This window comes from Entelurus aequoreus, linkage group LG21 (genome assembly GCF_033978785.1).
Source record: "Entelurus aequoreus isolate RoL-2023_Sb linkage group LG21, RoL_Eaeq_v1.1, whole genome shotgun sequence".
Lineage (NCBI taxonomy): Eukaryota > Metazoa > Chordata > Actinopteri > Syngnathiformes > Syngnathidae > Entelurus > Entelurus aequoreus.
The window spans coordinates 8535911-8554856 of NC_084751.1; the positions used below are offsets into that span (position 1 = coordinate 8535911).

The window sequence follows — 18946 nt, forward strand, 5'->3', positions numbered from 1 at the left end:
AATGCACGCAAATACACAAAGGTTTCCTCTTCCCGCCTGCTCGTCCTTACTGCGGCTGTATGACGTCCTGACAGAGAAGCTGACAAGCGAGCTTCAGAGTCGCGAGAGCAAGTGTATGATGCTGTACAGGCGACTGCAGCGCTGGCCCGACTGTAACGCTCTGGCCCACAAACTGCTGCTGAAAAAGTGAGACTGACCGCACATCCGTGTGCTGTTTTTATTTTCTTACATGTTGGTTCACATATCATCTCTATGCACGCAGTCCTGATGATTGGCAGTTCTACCTGGCATACTTTGATTCGCTCTTCCACCTAATTGATCAGTCGTGGAGTCCGCCGCAGGAGGGCGAACAGTGAGTAGAAACATTTTGAAGAGAATTTTGTCCAGGTTGTTTAGATAAATGTACATAATACAGGAAAAACACACACTCTCCAAAAAACTTAATGAAACAAAAATAAAGAAGTGCATGGCAAAAAGTGTACTTAAAGAGAGAGCAAGACCAGCAACACTCGTCTCTTTCTAATAATTTTAATACAAACTGCGCAGGCGCTACCAAACACAGACCGCTTTCAAAAATGTCTTCATTGTGGAAGTGAAGCACTTAAATAGTCACAGCTGTGGTCAATCATATAACATAACAATAAATCAATAACAGCTTCAAAAATGAAAATGCACAGATAATAGACAAAATGGAAACCGTATCACAGGAAAATAAATAAAGCAACAAAAAATGTGTGGGCAACCATTATAATAAAAGGAGACACAGCTCATCAGCACAGTGAACAAAATAAATAAAGAGCTAGAATAGCTATAGCTCCCTCTATACATAATGTAATACTAATAAAGAACCAAAATGAAGCACCAACCTAAAGCCCTACATCAAGCCACAACAAATATATATGAAATACATGATATGCATATAGACAACTTCATGGAAAACCGTTATAGAAAACATCCCAAAAGCAACGCCAAAGGGATGAACGAGGAGCTTCACATTGCAGTAAAACTTTTTCTCTATATAAAGTACATGCCTCCTTATACGTAGTGGAATGGAACGCTTCACACAGATGAATTACCTTTTAACAAGTACTCATTTTTCACCATTTACATTTTAAAAAGAACAATGCCCAGCGCACACCACAAAGAGCCAGGCGTATATTATACAGTGGAACTTGATCAACAAACTTAATTGGTTCTTCAACATGGTTTGTAAACCCAAAAGTTCTTACAGTGAAGCATAAGAAACAATGTAAACATAAATTGGTTCTTGCCTCAACAAAAGTCTCTATTTTAGTTTTTTTAAAAAAACGCACTCTTTGAAGACACTGTGTGTATATATACTGTATATTTATCCAAACACAACAGCAGCAGCAAACTTAACAGTCAACGTACACACACACACACAGACACAGAAGTCCCGGTGGTGTGCTGCAAAACTTTGGCAACCATGCTGCTACAATAAAAAACAAAAAAAGGAAAATCATTTTTACATTGTGTCGGCGAATATTTGTGGCATGTTTTAAACACTCTGAGATCACTTTAAGCCACCTGCGAGCGTTAGCACAAACTTGCAGTGTGAGGCCATCCTTCATCGGCTTATGTCAAAAAAGTCCAGTCTCATCACATTTAAAGACTTTCTGCACTATAAAGACCCCTTTGTCAATAAAATCCTCGACGTGAAGGCTCCTCAAGCCGGAAGTTGACTAGGTAAAACGCCAGCTCAAAGTGGTTGCCTAGCAACCCGAAGCTATATAGTGAGACTGCAAAAGTTTGAACACATTTCAATTCAAAATACGTAAATATTTAATGTTATTGCAAATGTGCCTTTTACTACATTACATGTATACTTACAGCATGTATATAAAACATGTTTTTTTAGGACTTTTATGGGCAGAATAGAGCAACTCCCATAGGCTCCATTGTAAGGTGACCTTTGATCGCGTTTGTTTACTATTTAGAACGCATAAAAAAAGAAAAACGTATGTGTTTTTCTCTTACATAAGTATTGTGAATGATAGGCAAAATTCCAACAAAAGTGCAGTTCCCCTTTAAAGACCCAATAATGGAAAAACTACGACGAGTTGATAGATAGATGGTACTTTATTGATTCCTTCAGGAGAGTTCCCTCAGGAAAATTAAAATTCCAGCAGCAGTGTACAGAATTGAGATATAATTTAAAAAGTAAATAATGGAGGTATAAATGGAAATAAAATAGAAAATATAACAAGAATATAAATAAAAAGTAAAAATAAAAATATAAGAAGAGAAACTAGGCAGTAGTGACCATATTTCTATGACACTACTGTTACATTTTGGCTGACATGTATGAGTTCTGTAGTCTTTCCATCAAACTATCCGATCTTCTTAAGTCTCTTATTTGTTGACAAGTAGTGTGTGTGTGTGTGTCTCTGTGTGTGTGCGTGTGTGTGTGTAGCTGCTCAGAGGGCGCGGTGCATCACACAGTGGCTGAAGTAGTGAGGTTTGTGGAGGAGCGGATCAAGAGCGAGGATCACAAAGACTCTCGCTCGCTGCGGGGTCCTTACTTGGCTCGTCTGGAGCTGATGCACAGGCTGCGAGAGCGAGGCTGCCCTGAAGAAAGCCTGCTGGGTAAAAAAACCACACATTTGAAAGACATCTTAATGTCCTCACATTGTCGCTTTGATGCTCAGGAGAGCCTTTAGAGCTGATGGTGCAGTTTTTTGCCAAGTTTGGAGACAAACCTTGCTGCATCACCGACCTGAGCATTTACGTCCACCTGCTGTCTCACGACCAACACGTGCAGGTGAGTGACTGGCACCGACGCCATCTCATTCGCCCGCCCACTCGCCCGCCTGTCAATCGTATCTCGTCTCCGCTTTGTAGTTCATTAACCGCCTGAGCGAGTCCGCTCCAGTGGGCCAGCCGGGCCCCGAGGGCTTGTCCTTCCCTGACGACACCAAAGCGCTGCAGAGACATTTGTGTGTGTGTCAGCTGAGCCGAGCGCTCGGCCTGCATCACGCCCTCGACGCCGCCGGAAAGCTGCGACTCATCGCAGAGCTGAAGGCTCATTATCGCTACGGCCTCAAGTTCGGTGAGAACATTTGGATTGAAGTGTGTGCTATTTGTTTCTGTTTCCATGGTGATCTGTGTAACTTGTCTCTTGTTCTGCCTCCGCAGGGAAGGACGCGCTGAAAACGGAGCTGCAGTTTTCTGACATGTACTGTCTAATGGCGGCGCACGTCTATGTCGACCTGTGGACAGAAAGCGGTGAGTCCGCACCCTCCATGCTGTTTCTGTGCGAGTTGTGACATGTGGCGTGTAGGAGACGAGGACATGGCGTGGCAGTGTCTGGGCCTCCTGCAGGAGGGATTGTCCAACAGTCCCTCCAACGCTCAGTTCAAGCTGCTGCTGCTGCTCCTCTACTGTCGCCTCGGCGCCTTTGAGCCCGTGGTGGACCTCTACGCCAGCCTGGACGCCAAGCACGTGCAGCACGACACCATCGGGTTTCTCCTGACACGTTACGCCGAGTCACTGGGGCAGTTTGCCGCCGCATCCCAAGCCTGCAACTTCTCCCTCAGGTTCTTCCACTCCAACCAGAAAGATGTGAGTCAGCCTCGTCGCTCAGCTCTTTTTCTCCGACGTCGTCTAATTGTCCAAGTGGTTTCCCTTCCACAGACCTCAGAGTACATCATCCAGGCGTACAAGTACGGAGCCTTTGAGAAGATCCCGGAGTTCATTGCCCTCAGGAACAGGTTGAACCAGTCGCTGCATTTCGCCCAGGTCCGCACCGAGAGGATGCTGCTGGATCTGTTCCTGGAGGCCGACATGTGAGAACACTCTGCACGCATGCACACGCTCCAACAAACCGTGCACCGCACAATTGTGATGTCTTGTTGTAAAATGTTGTTTTCCAGTGTGTTGAGTCTGGAGGAGAGTGTGAAGGCCATGTGTTTGTCTGCAGAGGAGGATGACATTCCCTGGGATAACATGAGGGACAACAGAGACCTCACAGTTTTCACCTGCTGGGACCCCAAAGAGCGGTAAAACACGCACGCACGCACACACACACACACACACACACACACACACACACATAGTTGAAGTGCTTGTTCCTCTCGTGGCCTTTTGCTGACTGCTGGTGTTAATAAAAGTTTCTTCGATGAAACCACTGCTACACAGACCGCCAATCAATTTGTGAGGGCTGTCAAAATGATGTAATCGCAAACTGGCATCATCTGCTTTGACACACTGACTTTTTTTTTTTTAAGACTAAAAAAGTTTTAACATATTTAAAGACATATTTCTCTAATTAGTAAGGGCGCTCAAAAAATCGATTCACATCCAATTGGTGGTTTTCATTTATTCCAATTCTTAATTGATACCTAATTTTCGAGAATCGATAAGTATTTTTTTAAATAAATGTTTTAAATTAAAATATTTATTGTATTATTTTTTTGGGGGGGTGGGGGGGGTACTTTTTTTTTAGTATTTGTGTCATCTCAATTGCTTTGTTAATTTCTAGTATTGTAAAGCTGGCATTGTGTTGGAGTTGCACTATTGTCTCTTATTAGATTGATGAACATTTTGTGTTTTTTGTAAATAATCATGCAACCATCCATTCATCTTCTTTTTCTTATCTGAAGTCGGGTCGCGGGGACAGCAGCCTAAGCAGAGAAGCACAGACTTCCCTCTCCCCAGACACTTGGTCTAGCTCTTACTGGGGGATCCTGAGGCATTCCAAGGTTTTGTAAATACAATTTACAAAATTCCAGCCACCCAGAGAGGGTCAAGCGGTAGAAAATGGATGGATCAATATTTTGAAAAATTAGGTTTTTTAAAAAATCCAACACTGCGCATATAAGTCGTACGTCAGCAGCTTTTTGTAACTCGTTTTGAAAAGGTTTTGTTATAATTTACTATATATATGAAAAAGTAGATTACAAGAATCCTGTCGCATTGATTCTGAATCGAATGGTGAGGTGCCCAAACATTCCCGCCTCTCTGTAAAAGTATCAACATATCTTTTTGTTGTCATTACACTAAATTAGTTTGCTGTATTTTTCGATTGTTGCTGCTCATTTTGTTAGTACAACATGACATGCGTTGCACTTTATAAAGCCCTGCTTTATTTACATATATTATTTTGGCCTCCCACCCGAGTGCAGCTGTTCATTAAACAAATTGCAAAAGATTCACCAACACAGATGTCCAGAATACTGTGGAATTTTGCGATGAAAACAGAGCTGTTTGTATTGAGATACAATGTGTCCGAATACTTCCGTTTCAACCATTGACGTCACGCGCATACGTCATCATACATAGACGTTTTCAACCAGAAGTTTCGCGGGAAATTTAAAATGTCACTTTATAAGTTAACCCGGCCGTATTGGCATGTGTTGCAATTAGAGATGTCCGATAATATCGGTCTGCCGATATTATCGGCCGATAAATGCGTTAAAATGTAATATCGGAAATTATCGGTATCGTTTTTTTTTTTTATCAGTATCGTTTTTTTTTTTATTTGTTTTTTTTATTAAATCCACATAAAAAACAAAAGATACACTTACAATTAGTGCACCAACCCAAAAAACCTCCCTCCCCCATTTACACTCATTCACACTCATTCACACAAAAGGGTTGTTTCTTTCTGTTATTAATATTCTGCTTCCTACATTATATATCAATATATATCAATACAGTCTGCAAGGGATACAGTCCGTAAGCACACATGATTGTGCGTGCTGCTGGTCCACTAATAATACTAACCTTTAACAGTTAATTTTACAAATTTTCATTAATTACTAGTTTCTATGTAACTGTTTTTATATTGTTTTACTGTCTTTTTTATTCAAGAAAATGTTTTTAATTTATTTATCTTATTTTATTTGATTCATTTTTTTAAAAAGGACCTTATCTTCACCATACCTGGTTGTCCAAATTAGGCATAATAATGTGTTAATTCCACGACTGTATATATCTGTTGATATCGGTATCGGTTGATATCGGTATCGGTAATTAAAGAGTTGGACAATATCGGCATATCGGATATCGGCAAAAAGCCATTATCGGACATCCCTAGTTGCAATGTTAAGATTTCATCATTGATATATAAACTATCAGACTGCGTGGTTGCTAGTAGTGGCTTTCAGTAGGCCTTTAATATACATTCTTTTTTCTTTTTTTCATTTATTTCAGGAAATAACACAAAGTACAAGGTAGACAACACAACATTAATAATATAATTATAAAAAATATTTTACATTTTTTTATTATTATTATATTAATATACTTACAGTATGAAGACATGTAGGAATCATCTTACATCAACAGTACAGTTTGGTATAAACTGGAAAAAGGTTGCAGGATAAAGTTTGGTTCTTATGCTGATAGCATACAACAACCCTATTGACAGGCTAACAAAAATGAGCATTGCGATTGTTTAAACTTCTACTAAAAAGTATATGACCGTATGGGAAACCCTGGAAACTTAAGGTGGCGTCTTGCTGTCACAGGCGGTTAACTGACGAGCACCGGCAGCACTCCCTGGAGGACGAGCGCATCTGGCTGCGGATACGTTCTCTCACGCTCCGCCTCCTCACCTCGCTGGCTACGCTGGGACATAAACCCTCGCTGCTGAACTCTGAGCTGGCCACCGAGAACGGCGTGGGGGACAAGGCGTCTGGCCTGCACGGCCTCCTGGCGCAGCTCCACCAGACTCTGCAGACGGCCGCTCAGCTGGCTGAGAAACGCAAGCAGGTACGTAGGAGAGACCATGTGGTTTTGTTGATTTATTTAGCCTTTATTTAACCAGGTAAAATCCCATTGAGATCAAAGATCTCTTTTCCAAGGGAGACCTGGCCAAGAGGGCAGCAGCAAGGTTACGTTAAAAACAGTAAACACATAAAACATCAAATGTACAACATTAAAACTTGCTCATATGACACACGTGCATACAGGCAAGGTAGACTTCAATCCTTTCACAGAAGCTTTAAACTCATTTAATGTAACAAGGTTTTGAAGTTGAAGATTGGATTGTAGGTTCTTCCAAGCCTTCGGTGCTGAAAACCTAAATGCTTTCTTGCCCAGTTCAGTTCTTACTTTGGGGATGACAAATTGCAGAACATTCATTGAACGAAGATTGTGACTTCCTTGTTTCTTTGTTGAAAGACAAGACAGATAAGATGGGGTGATACCCAGAATGGTTCTGTAGATGAACACATAGCAATGATTGAGGCGTCCAGTTAACCATTGAGTATGACACACAATGGTGAGTAAGGCAGGCATGTGATTTTTCCGTCTAAAGTCGGAATTCCGTCTTTTTTAATCTCGGGGGGAAAAAAATTATCTCCCGTTTTTCGGGGGGTTTTTCCGACCCTAAATCAAGATTCGAGACGTAGTTTATATTACGCCGAAGTTGATTGGTCGATATGTTCCTTGTGACCAATCAGGACATCTGTTATGAATGATGACGTTAATAACGTCATCATACCGCCATTTTCCATATGTAAACGATGTTGGTTCTCGAGAGAAAGGACGCTTTACGAGTAAAATAAATTGATAAACATGTCAAAAAATAAGTTTCGATTGGACTGGATGGAAAGGGAAATCACTGATACTGTTGGGAAGAAGGAAGTTACGACTTTGTTCGGTGATTTTATTCGGAAAATCGATCGTCCCGGAAAGGTTTTGTGCACGTGGTGTCATGATAATATTGACTATGGATCACAAGGTTTCAAGGCTTTGGAAGTACATGCGAAACGCCAAAAACATATGAAACAACTTGAAGCAAGGAAAACGAACTTTTCACTAGCTGGTACTTTTGGACGTCAACCGAAAGTGAGCAAACCTTACGGACTTCATCCTTTGTTTACATGGAGAGGAAAGATCCACCCACTTCAGTTGCAGACAGGGTTGTTAATAATGAGGTAAGCTAAAAAATATTTGCTTGCGAAATACGCATGTTTGTTTTAAATATTAACCAATTATTGCTTTGCGAAATATAAATGAGTTTTTCTAAAAATACAAAGCCACGTGAAAATGTATTATGAAATTACAGAAATTCAAAGAGTCGCTCTATTGAATCCAGTTAACAATTTATTTGAAATAAATTTGCATATAATACTATTTTGTAATATTAAGTAGAGATGTCCGATAATATCGGCCTGCCGATATTATCGGCCAATATATGCGTTAAAATGTAATATTGGAAATTATCGGTATCGTTTTTTTTATCGGTATCGTTTTTTTTGTTTTTTTTTTTTTTTTTTTTTTTTTTTATTAAATCAACATAAAAAAACACAAGATACACTTACAATTAGTGCACCAACCCAAAAAACCTCCCTCCCCCATTTACACTCATTCACAAAAAAGGGTTGTTTCTTTCTGTTATTAATATTCTGGTTCCTACATTATATATCAATATATATCAATACAGTCTGCAAGGGATACAGTCCGTAAGCACACATGATTGTGCGTGCTGCTGCTCCACTAATAGTACTAACCTTTAACAGTTAATTTTACTAATTTTCATTCATTACTAGTTTCTATGTAACTGTTTTTATATTGTTGTACTTTCTTTTTTATTCAAGAAAATGTTTTTAATTTATTTATCTTATTTTACTAATTTTTTTAAAAAGTACCTTATCTTCACCATACCTGGTTGTCCAAATTAGGCATAATAATGTGTTAATTCCACGACTGCATATATCGGTTGATATCGGTATCGGTTGATATCGGTATCGGTAATTAAAGAGTTGGACAATATCGGAATATCGGATATCGGCAAAAAGCCATTATCGGACATCCCTAATATTAAGTTCTTATGTAGTCTCTTGAAACTATTGTCAGTGGTGTAACAATCTTGAAGGTAAATATTTTCACACTTGTTTCATGCAATAAGTCAGTGTCCTCACATTATTATTATTTCCTATATTCAAATATGAGTAAACAATACTAAACACGTTTAATTATTTTCATAAATGTATATCCTATTTTGGCGAAAAGAATGAAATGTTTACATTTGGTATTTTGTTAAATACATTTGCGAGGAAGGCTCATGTTAGGGCTGGGCTCTCCGAGAAAGCTAATGTGTGAAGTGAACTGAAGTAATGTGGTAATACTGTAAATAAACTGTAGATAATAACACTGATCAATGTGACACCTGTGGATGTGAAATGAACACAAGATGTAAATATTAGTGACTAAATACTGTTGGGACTGAACCATATACAGTGATTCATTAGGATAATTGGGTTATGTATGTTCTTTTAATGATGTTTTCATGTCTTTAAACACTAAAATATTTTCTTCAAATGGTGCTGTCTTTGTTCATTTTAGCATGTTAAATTGGTGAAAAACCAGGAGCTTCGGGGGGCGTTGCCCCCCTTGTCCCCCCACCAGCCCACCAGGGCACTGGTGGGGGGACCTGGCTGGACCTGGCTGGGGGCCTTCGTCCCCCAGACCCCCGGAAATGTTTTCAGTCTTTTTCATTGTGGTCAAATCACATGCCTGGTAAGGGGAGTGCAGTTGGTGATGAACGCCAGTCCCCCGTGGTACACACTATCCAGCTTGTGGAGCATTCATGTACAACACATCTCCATAGTCAATAACAGCTAAAAAGGTTGTTTCCACCAATTTCTGTTTCACAGTAAAAGAAAAGCAAGACTTGTTTCTATAATAAAATCCCCGTAAAAGTTTCAGTTTTTTTACAACATACTGAAGTGCTCCTTAAAACTCAAGTGGTCATCACTTAAAAATCCTAAATATTTAAAAGAAGATACTAACACAATTTGTTGCCCATTTCTTGTTCAAATGTTCTCACACAATGCTGATCTTACAGTTTTTGATGTGGTAAAGAACATACACTTTGTTTTCTCTGCATTTAAAAAATGGTCACCTGATGATGTGACGCCAACACGTCTTTTCTCACAGTATCCATTCCTGGGACCCCCCTCCACCCGGTTGGCTGCTGCCCTGTCCTGCGGGAGCTGTCAGTGTCAGGCGGCGGCGCTCCAGCTGTCGGCCCACATACACGAGCTGGACGGCGTCGGACTCGGTGAGTGCGAGCTCCTCAAACGCCGGGGCGCCATTTTTGCTGTGTAACTCTTATCTTGGTCCTCCCAGACGAGTCGTCGGAGCTCCAAACACAGATGTGCAACACCTTCAAGTCGCTCGCTGTTCAACTTCAAGGTGAGACTCCTCCTGAGACCACATGGTCGTCTCTCTGACGTGCACTTCCTGTTTGCAGAAATGCTGACTAAATGCAAAGGAGATTTACAGGAAATGAAAGAAGGCAAATTAAAAACCCGACCATCTTTATTAGAAAACCTCATCTTCTTTGTGGAGGTGAGCACAAGTTTCTCCTCTTATTGTTGTGGCGCTCCTCCATGTTGACCTCGTGGCTGCACGCAGACGGTGTGCGTGGTCTTTTGGGTCGCCAGTTACTCCGCCAAGGTCCTGCGGCCGCTCAAGACCAGCCTACAGAAGAAGAAGAAGAAGAAAAAGGATGCCAGCACAACTCAGGTGACGTCTTGATGTATTCATTGGGGGAAAAGCGTGAAGGCTGACTCCTCACTTTGCTTTGCAGCCGGCGGTCATGTGTGGCTTCCAGGAGCTGACGGCCCGCTTGCAGGACCTGCTGGCCCAAGCCTTGGAGCACATCAGAGGACAGGAAGTCATCATCACGGCCATTCAACTGTCAACTTTAACCTTGGAGGGATCCACAGAGGTCAGTCAAAGACTTGATGTTGACTCCATGTCATTTTACTGACTTGACATTTCAGGAAGCAGCGGCTTTTTCAGTGTTGGCGCTGGTTTGTAAATTATATGTAGGAGATATTCAATCATCTCAACTAGAGCTGGGCGATATGGCCTTTTTTTAATATCGGGATATTTTTAGGCCATGTCACTAGGGATGATACTCGAAACCGGTTTTCCCGGTTGTTTGATAAGAAAAGAACCGAGTCCTCGGACTCGAATCCCTTTTTGAGAACCGGTACCCGTTATCGAGACCACTATAGTAAAGGAAAAGAGTTGATTCTTTATTCGAATCCCGTCCCGACCAGAAATGCTCCGTGGGACATCACAAGAATTGACGTCACGTAGCTCAGTCATTAGGCGCAGATAGCGAAAGCAGGAAAACAATGGACGGGAAAAAGCACTCCAAGGTGTAATAAAGTTCAAAACAAAAGCTATCATCCATTGAATAACTTTACTGAGAGATTTGAGCAGGGTAAAACACATGACCAACACTTTTACGACCAACCGGAAACATAGCAACCAGGCTAGCAACGCACCTTCTTTACGGCAGCTGTCACAACGTTCTTAAAACAACCGCAGCACATACATATATATACAACATATCTCCCTTTTTTAACTTTAGTTTTTCTTTCCTTGTAAACGTTACAAAATCACACTGTAGATGTGTTGTCTGTCTAATTATAAATAATGCAGACGAGGCGTGTTGGCTGAGTTCTTGATGTTTACTTTCACAGCGTGGCAACATGCAACACTTTTCGGGGCTACCGCGCATGCTCGTAACTCCCGTTGCATGCTGGGTAGTGTAGTTGTTATATTCTCTCGCTCATAACATTTTTCCCCCTATAAAGAAATAATGTTAACTCAATAAAGTGTATTTCTTTTTTTAGCTTTAACTTTTCATTTTTTAGCATTGTAACCACATTTGCAAAGAACTTTTCTCTTCATAGAATTTTCTTTCAATAAAGAAATAAAGTGCAAAAATGTCAAAGCATCATAACAAACAGTTATGTCAAATAGCAGCAGAAGTGCACTTTTTGGAGAGCTGTATTATTTTCAGTTTTGTGCCCAAGGGACTGATTTTATTTAACACTATATTATTATTTATACACCTATAGCAGGGGTCGGCAACCCGCGGCTCCGGAGCCGCATGCGGCTCCTTGACCACTCTGATGCGGCTCAGCTACATACGTGCCGACTCCCCCGATTTTCCCAGGAGTATTATAGATCTCAGTGTCTCTCATAGATTACTCCCAGAGAAACAATAATCCTATTTACACTCTAATTCCTAATAAAGGGCGTGCTCTAATTGCACTGCAGTAATTGTCCTCTATAGCATTCACATACAGCGTGCCAGTCCAGCCACATGTAGCATGTTGTTATTACTTGCACACACAGGAGACAGCAAAGCATACTTACTCATCAACCACACAGCTTACACTGACGGTAGCCGTATCAAACAACTTTAACATTGTTACGTTACAAATATGCGCCACACTGTGAACCCACACCAAAAAAGAATGAAAAACACATTTCTGGAGAACATCCCACCGTAACATAAACACAACACAACCATTACCCAGAATCCCATGCAGCCCTAACTCTTCCGGTCTACATTATACACCCCCGCTACCACCAAATCCCCCCACACATCACACCCCCCCCCCCCCCCTCTCCGTGCGTTGGTTGAGCGGAAGAGTTAGGGCTGCATGGGATTCTGGGTATTGGTACCGTCAGTGTAAGATGTGTGGCTGCTGAGGTAGTAGCCTTGCTGTCACTTACGTGAGAAAGCTGAAATTGCATTCTACATGTGGTCGAGCAGGTACACTGTTAGGGCAGACTGTAGAGGGCGCCAAATGCAGTGTTGTCACGCTCTGATATTCGGGAGTCTCCCGGGAAAAATGAGAGGGTTGGTAGGTATGACGCTATCAAGCGCCATTCATTCAAAACTCGCGGGCTGCACTAACATCAAATTTCAAAAATGAGAGGGTTGGTAGGTATGACGCTATCAAGCGCCATTCATTCAAAACTCGCGGGCTGCACTAACATCAAATTTCCACATTAAAGTGCGTGCCGTTACGTGTGTCGGAGACCCCTGGTTAACATAGCACAAAGCATTAAAGCTTTGTATGCGGTGTTTTTCATTTTAAAATTTTTTGTGGCTCCCATTACTTTCTTTAATTTGTGAAACTTGCCAAAATGGCTCTTTGAGTGGTAAAGGTTGCCAACCCCTGACCTATAGTGATCACAGAGACAGGTTGTTTTTGTGTTACTGTATATATTTGTTTCTCTGAAAAATCCCACTTAGTATACTTTGGGTAACAGTCAATATTTATTTATTTTATTTTATTTTTTTAGGTGGGTAACAGTCAATATTTATTTATTTATTAGATTTTATTTTTTTATTATATAATAAAAGTGAGCTTTTGTTAAACCAAATATTTTGTGTTTTTTTCCATATACAACAACCTATCTGGACTCGATAAGAGAATCGATAAGGAATCGGTTCGATAAGAGGATTCGATAATAGGCTCAAACTCGATAATTTCTTATCAAACATCATCCCTGCATGTCACGATACACCATATATATCTGGATATTTTGTCTTAGTCTTGAATGAACACTTGATGCATATAATCACAGCAGTATGATGATTCTATGTGTCTACATTCAAACATTCTTCTTCATACTGCATTAATATATGCTACTTTTAAACTTTCATGCAGAGAGGGAAATCACAACTAAAAGTGTATTTATTAAACAGTTATTAAGCAGTGGCACAAACATTCATGTCATTTCAAAACAGAAAGTGCAAGGTTGTCAGAGACATTTTAAAACGAGCTATGAGTGCACTTTTGTGCATGATGTCACTAAGATGACATATCAAAACATCACTAAAGTGCACTTTTTGTACAGAACGCCACTAAAATAGTTTAAAACAAATAAAGTGCATGATGTCACACAAGATATTTCAAAAACTGTCAAATAAAAATGAGCTTCATAATAGGAAATCAAATAGCGTATGTCCTTCGCTATGTGGTAGGTTCCTGCGGACGTTGTCTCCTTCTGTTGTTGACTACCGTATTTCCTTGAATTGGCGCAGGGAATATAGTATTCGCACGTCTAGAATTACTGCCGGGTCAAACTCGTTTCTCAAAATAATTAACGCATGCTTGGTTGGCCTTATCGCCGGTTCATTATTAACGCCGGATCAAATTCGTTTCGCAAAATATTAATTTTATTATCGCATGTCTATAATTTTCGCCGGGTCAAACTCGTTTCGCAAAATATTTAGCATATGGCTAGAACTTCCACCGGGTCAAATTCGTTACATCACGAGTGACGCTTTACCTGTCCTCATTTTCAAAATGGAGGAAGCTGCTTTCAGTAGTTTGCAATCGCACAAAGGAAAAAAGATAAAGAGCTATTCAGTAGGATTTAAGGTCCAAGCTATTGAATACCGGTACAGTATGCTAAAAAGAACAGTAAGCAGCTATGTTTTATTAATATACCGTAGCTGCGTGTGTCAAATACTGTATAAGTCATTAAATGACTCCCGCCTCCTGGTGGTAGAGGGCGCTACCGCGCTAGTGATCCTTCTTGCGACTTCCGGTACTGCAGAAGAAGTGACTACACGCAGCAAGAGATTTTTTTTTTTTAAACATGGAGGATTACATACCGGTATCTAAAATAAAACAGTTTTCTAAGCAGGAGGTAATAATTAAAGGAATATCTCCATCGAGACAGAGAGACTTTTAAAACTGAAGAAATAAAATAAGGAAGACTTCTATAAACAAGTTATTGATGCTTTTGGTCAGAAGGAGCTGCAAATGGACTCCATTTATAAGTACAGGTAAGACCATAATAACGTTTTTTTTTATTAAATGTGCTTTTCATGATGGTATGCTTACATCACACTCAAAGCGCACGCCTAAATTTACCGCATTCCTTTTGGTAAACGCCGGAGTGAGAAGAGGTTTTAAAATAATTAGCGCATGCACGGCCATCCCGCAGGATTCCGGTAAACGCCGGAGCGACAGGAGGTTTTAAATTAATTAGCGCCCCTGCGGCTATTCAAGGAAATACGGTATTTGTTTCATACGGTGTTGATGTAGAAATGGTTGCCTCGGCATTTTGTTGGTGTGGCACCGAGCAGAGATGTTGACATGCGGAGTTTCAAGCACTCTTCATTCTCTAGCGGGTGACTTTTCAAATGATGCTACAAATTAGCAGTAATGCTACTTTTTGTAGCAACGCTTTTGCCCCACACTTGACAAATTACGGTTGTCTGTTCGACATATTCCCGCTTGAAGCCAAACCACCGCCAGACGATGCACCCCCTGCTGTTTTTCTTGGGAATTAATTCTTCCTTCATTTGTTACCAGATTCGCACCTTCTCTCTCTCGTATTACCACCCGCACCACAGCTAACGTTACCCATGCCGCTACCTCTCTGCTCCGCGAGGGCGTGTACGTATGTGACGTATGTTAGAAGGTGTGCTTGTTTTATGTCTCTGTGACAAGAAAGAGTGAGAAACGCCTGTAGTGTAATGCCCGCAGCTAAAAGCAACTGCGTGAGAATGTATACTCCAATATCACCATATAGTCATTTTCTATATCGCACATTTCAATATGGAGTATATTCCATTTATCGCCCAGCCCTAATATCAACATACATAGAAAAAGTATGTCGCATGTTTTATTCTGCACTTCTTCATTTTGTTCATGTAAATGTTAAGTTAAGTTAAAGTTAAAGTACCAATGATTGTCACACACACACTAGGTGTGGTGAAATTCCCCTTGATCACCCCCTGGGAGGTGAGGGGAGCAGTGGGCAGCAGCATAGCCGCGCCCGGGAATCATTTTTGGTGATTTAACCCCCAATTCCAACCCTTGATGCTGAGTGCCAAGCAGGGAGGTAATGGGTCCCATTTTTATAGTCTTTGGTATGACCCGGCCGGGGTTTGAACTCACAACCTACCGATCTCAGGGCGGACACTCTAACCACTAGGCCAGGGGTCACCAGTGGAGTGGAATGACCCACAGCGTGAAGGCAAGCGCTGACAAGAAGGTGACATCCTGTGACTTGACGTGTACTTCCTGTGCGTCCAGGAGGAATGGTCCTTCACCAAGGCTGCTGTGGACAAGCTGCAGAGCAGTCACCTGCGCTCGCTACAGGAGGCGGGGGACCTGCTCAAGAAGAGGGCGGAAACGCTAAAGAACCTCAAGATCTGAACGCCGTCACGTTCACCCCCAGTGGCTTTTTTTTCTTTTTTCTATCACCTGGATTGTGTTTTTGTGTCCAGTCAGCACATTTCTGGAACAGTCTCAACTTACACACGCCGCTCCCGGATTCATACTGCGACTGCGTGGTGAGACCTTATTATGCTAAGTAGGCTCTTTTAGACAAAATAGTAAATTATTGTACATAGCGAGCGACTATAAAACACAATAAACCACTATTTTTTTTTTTGTCGGTCAGTCGCGTTCCCTCACTTTGTGTGCAACAAACCTCATAAGAAGTCTCCATCAAACTGAAGATTGATTTACTTTTTGTCTGGCTTTGAAGGAAGTGAACCACCTCCGTAGTTGCAGTATTATAAAAGAGTGGATTTTCGTTTTTAGTTGGTTCCTGTCACTTCTTCCCGGTCACATGACATCCTCGCCAACCAGCAGATTGTTTTAAATCTGGAAAACAATCCTCAAAACAGCTGCGTAGACTTCATAATGACAGGTGCGACATTTTTTTAACATCAGAACTGATCTGAGTGGGTCCTGTCTTCTGTGAAATTTGGACCTGATTGTAAATAACACAGGAAGCTAAAGTTCGGAGTGTGTGTGTGTGTGTGAGAGAGAGAGAGAGAGAATATATATGTGTGTGTGTTAGTGTTCCGTCATTCTATGTCACCTCAGAATCAGTCAACTCAATCTTCTGAGAATATGTTGACCGGCAAGATGGACGTTTGAAACGCTGTTAAAACACTATATTTAACTTAAAGCTCCTTCAATATACAACACATTTTAAATGGATGTTACCTGAGCAAAAAAAGAAAAAAAAGAAACCTAAGTTATCTCAATTTCCTTTGGTGAGAAATGAGAAATCTCCTAGTTTCATGATGAAAGAAGTGTTTTATGAAGAACCTGGCTCACTCTCTCACAATCTCATGTTGTCATCTGAGTGAGTGGAGAATGTTGAGGTCCGAGCGCAATGATTGACAATCTGCAAGTGTCATCTCATTATCCGCCTTTGTTAGAAAATGGAGAAAAAAAACAGAAACACTGGAATGTCAAAGCTTTTTTTTAAAAATAAAATAGTAAATGTGGGACTTGTGTTGGCCTGTTTGACTCGTTGCTGTTCAGGACTGTTTAAAGCAGAGGTGTATTCTAAAAAGACAATGACAGAAAATCCATTAAAAAGTGGAATAAAAGCTTATAAAGGTGAAATGTTGACACTAATAAAACAAAGCTGCCATGAAAGCTACTTTTTCTTTAAAACTCATTGCTCAAAAAAAGAAGGAATCAAAATCATTGTTATGAATTATTAGCTGAAGGCTCCAATTACTTCACATCAAATATTCCACTTTAAAATGTTTTTTGGGGGAAAATATTACATATTTTTAGTTTTTGCCTTAAAAACAAGTTTTCTATGACAAAAAAAGCATTAATAAACTCATGTTTAATCAAAAGATAAATCTCTAAATTAACTTAAGATCTAAGCGTTGGAATTGAAAAAAAATGTTAGGTATGTGTAACTTTTGGCACTTGATGATTGGGGCCCTTTTGGAAATGTTTGTTTTTTTGGTTTTGTTATTTTTTCAACTTTATTCTTAAAAAAAAATGCATCAAAAGCTCCATTTACTTCACATCAAATATTCCACTTTTTTAAAAAAATTTGGGGAAAATATTGAATATTTTTTGTCTTAAAAAAAAAAGTTTTCTATGACAAAAAAACAAAAATAATAATGTATATAATAACGTATAATCAGAAGATAAATCTCTAAATCAACTTCAGATCTAATCGTTGGAATTTAAAAAATACTAAATGTTATGTGTGACTTTTGGCACTTATGATTGGGGCCCTTCTGGGAATTTTAGTACGGTTTGTTTTGGGGTTTTTTTAAACCTCATTGCTCAAGAAATAAAAATGCATCAAAATCAATGTTATGATTTATTGGCCTACTGAAGGCTCTAAGTACCCCATATCAAATATTACACTTTTAAAATATTTTACAGAGGAAATATTCAATCAATCAATGTTTATTTATATAGCCCTAAATATTGCATGTTTTGTGTGTTTGCCATTAAAAAAAAAATCTACGGGCATAAAACAAACAAAAACCAACAAAATGTTTAATCAATGAATAAATCTGAAGGTGATCTAGTATTAGAAGTGAAAAATAAAAAATGTCTGACTTATTTATCAGTGGGGCCCTTTTGGATCCCTGGGAATTTTAGTGAGGTTTTTTTAAAACTCTCATTGCTCAAAAAATAAAGAATCAAAATCCATGTTTTGTGAATTGTTCATCTATTTAAGGCTCCAAATACTTCACATCAAATTTCATATTTAGTTTTTGCCATAAAAACCAGGATTTTCTTTACCAAAAAATGCAGAAGAAATATTTTATACCAACAGATATGAAGTTAATCTGGACAATTAAGTGTTGGGGGAAAATGTCTTATTTTTACATTTTTATGACTAAGACTAAACTTGAGGCGAGCCCTTTAGGTTAAAAGAAAATCTATATATTATGGTTTTTCAAATAAAAAATATCAAAATGGCCCCTGCATGCTTTGATTTTTCAGTGTGGCCCTCAGTGGAGGAAGTTTGGACAGCCCTGGTAAGGGACAAGCGGTAGAAATGGATGCATGGTTTAAAGCAGGGGTGTCAAACGTACTGCCCGTGGGCTGGATCAGGCCCGCGAACAGGTTTTACCCGGCCCGCGGGATGAGTTTGCTAAGTATAAAAATGAGCCAAAATTTTTGAATGAAAATAATAAACTGCTGTTCAAAATGTGTCCACTGGATGTCACAATAGCAATTCTTCGTATCTTTGTAGATGATGCTACAGATGTAAAAAAAACAACACTTGATGTTAGTGCACCAGTCAAGGAAAATGAGCAAACTACATAAATAACATCCTGTGATTTAATTTTGATATTTTTTTATCTTGATAGATTGAAAATGAACACCAATGAGTCGACTGATGAATATTA

The 18946-nt window shown here is 40.0% G+C and overlaps 1 protein-coding gene across 2 annotated transcripts in view; it reads left to right on the forward strand.

The window, feature by feature from the left end:
* The window catches only part of naa25 (N-alpha-acetyltransferase 25, NatB auxiliary subunit), a 29566-nt gene extending 12509 nt beyond the window's left edge, over positions 1-17057 (forward strand). For both annotated transcript variants that reach the window (XM_062030738.1, XM_062030739.1), the window contains exons 8-23: positions 75-186; positions 263-352; positions 2435-2607; positions 2670-2782; positions 2863-3070; positions 3157-3246; positions 3302-3582; positions 3655-3806; positions 3894-4019; positions 6492-6735; positions 9910-10033; positions 10102-10167; positions 10226-10323; positions 10390-10500; positions 10565-10705; positions 15846-17057. In XM_062030738.1, the coding sequence (XP_061886722.1) occupies positions 75-186; positions 263-352; positions 2435-2607; positions 2670-2782; positions 2863-3070; positions 3157-3246; positions 3302-3582; positions 3655-3806; positions 3894-4019; positions 6492-6735; positions 9910-10033; positions 10102-10167; positions 10226-10323; positions 10390-10500; positions 10565-10705; positions 15846-15968 (2252 nt within the window). In that variant the 3' untranslated portion in view covers positions 15969-17057. The remainder of the gene's footprint in view (positions 1-74; positions 187-262; positions 353-2434; positions 2608-2669; positions 2783-2862; positions 3071-3156; positions 3247-3301; positions 3583-3654; positions 3807-3893; positions 4020-6491; positions 6736-9909; positions 10034-10101; positions 10168-10225; positions 10324-10389; positions 10501-10564; positions 10706-15845) is intronic.
* Positions 17058-18946: the final 1889 nt, after the last annotated feature.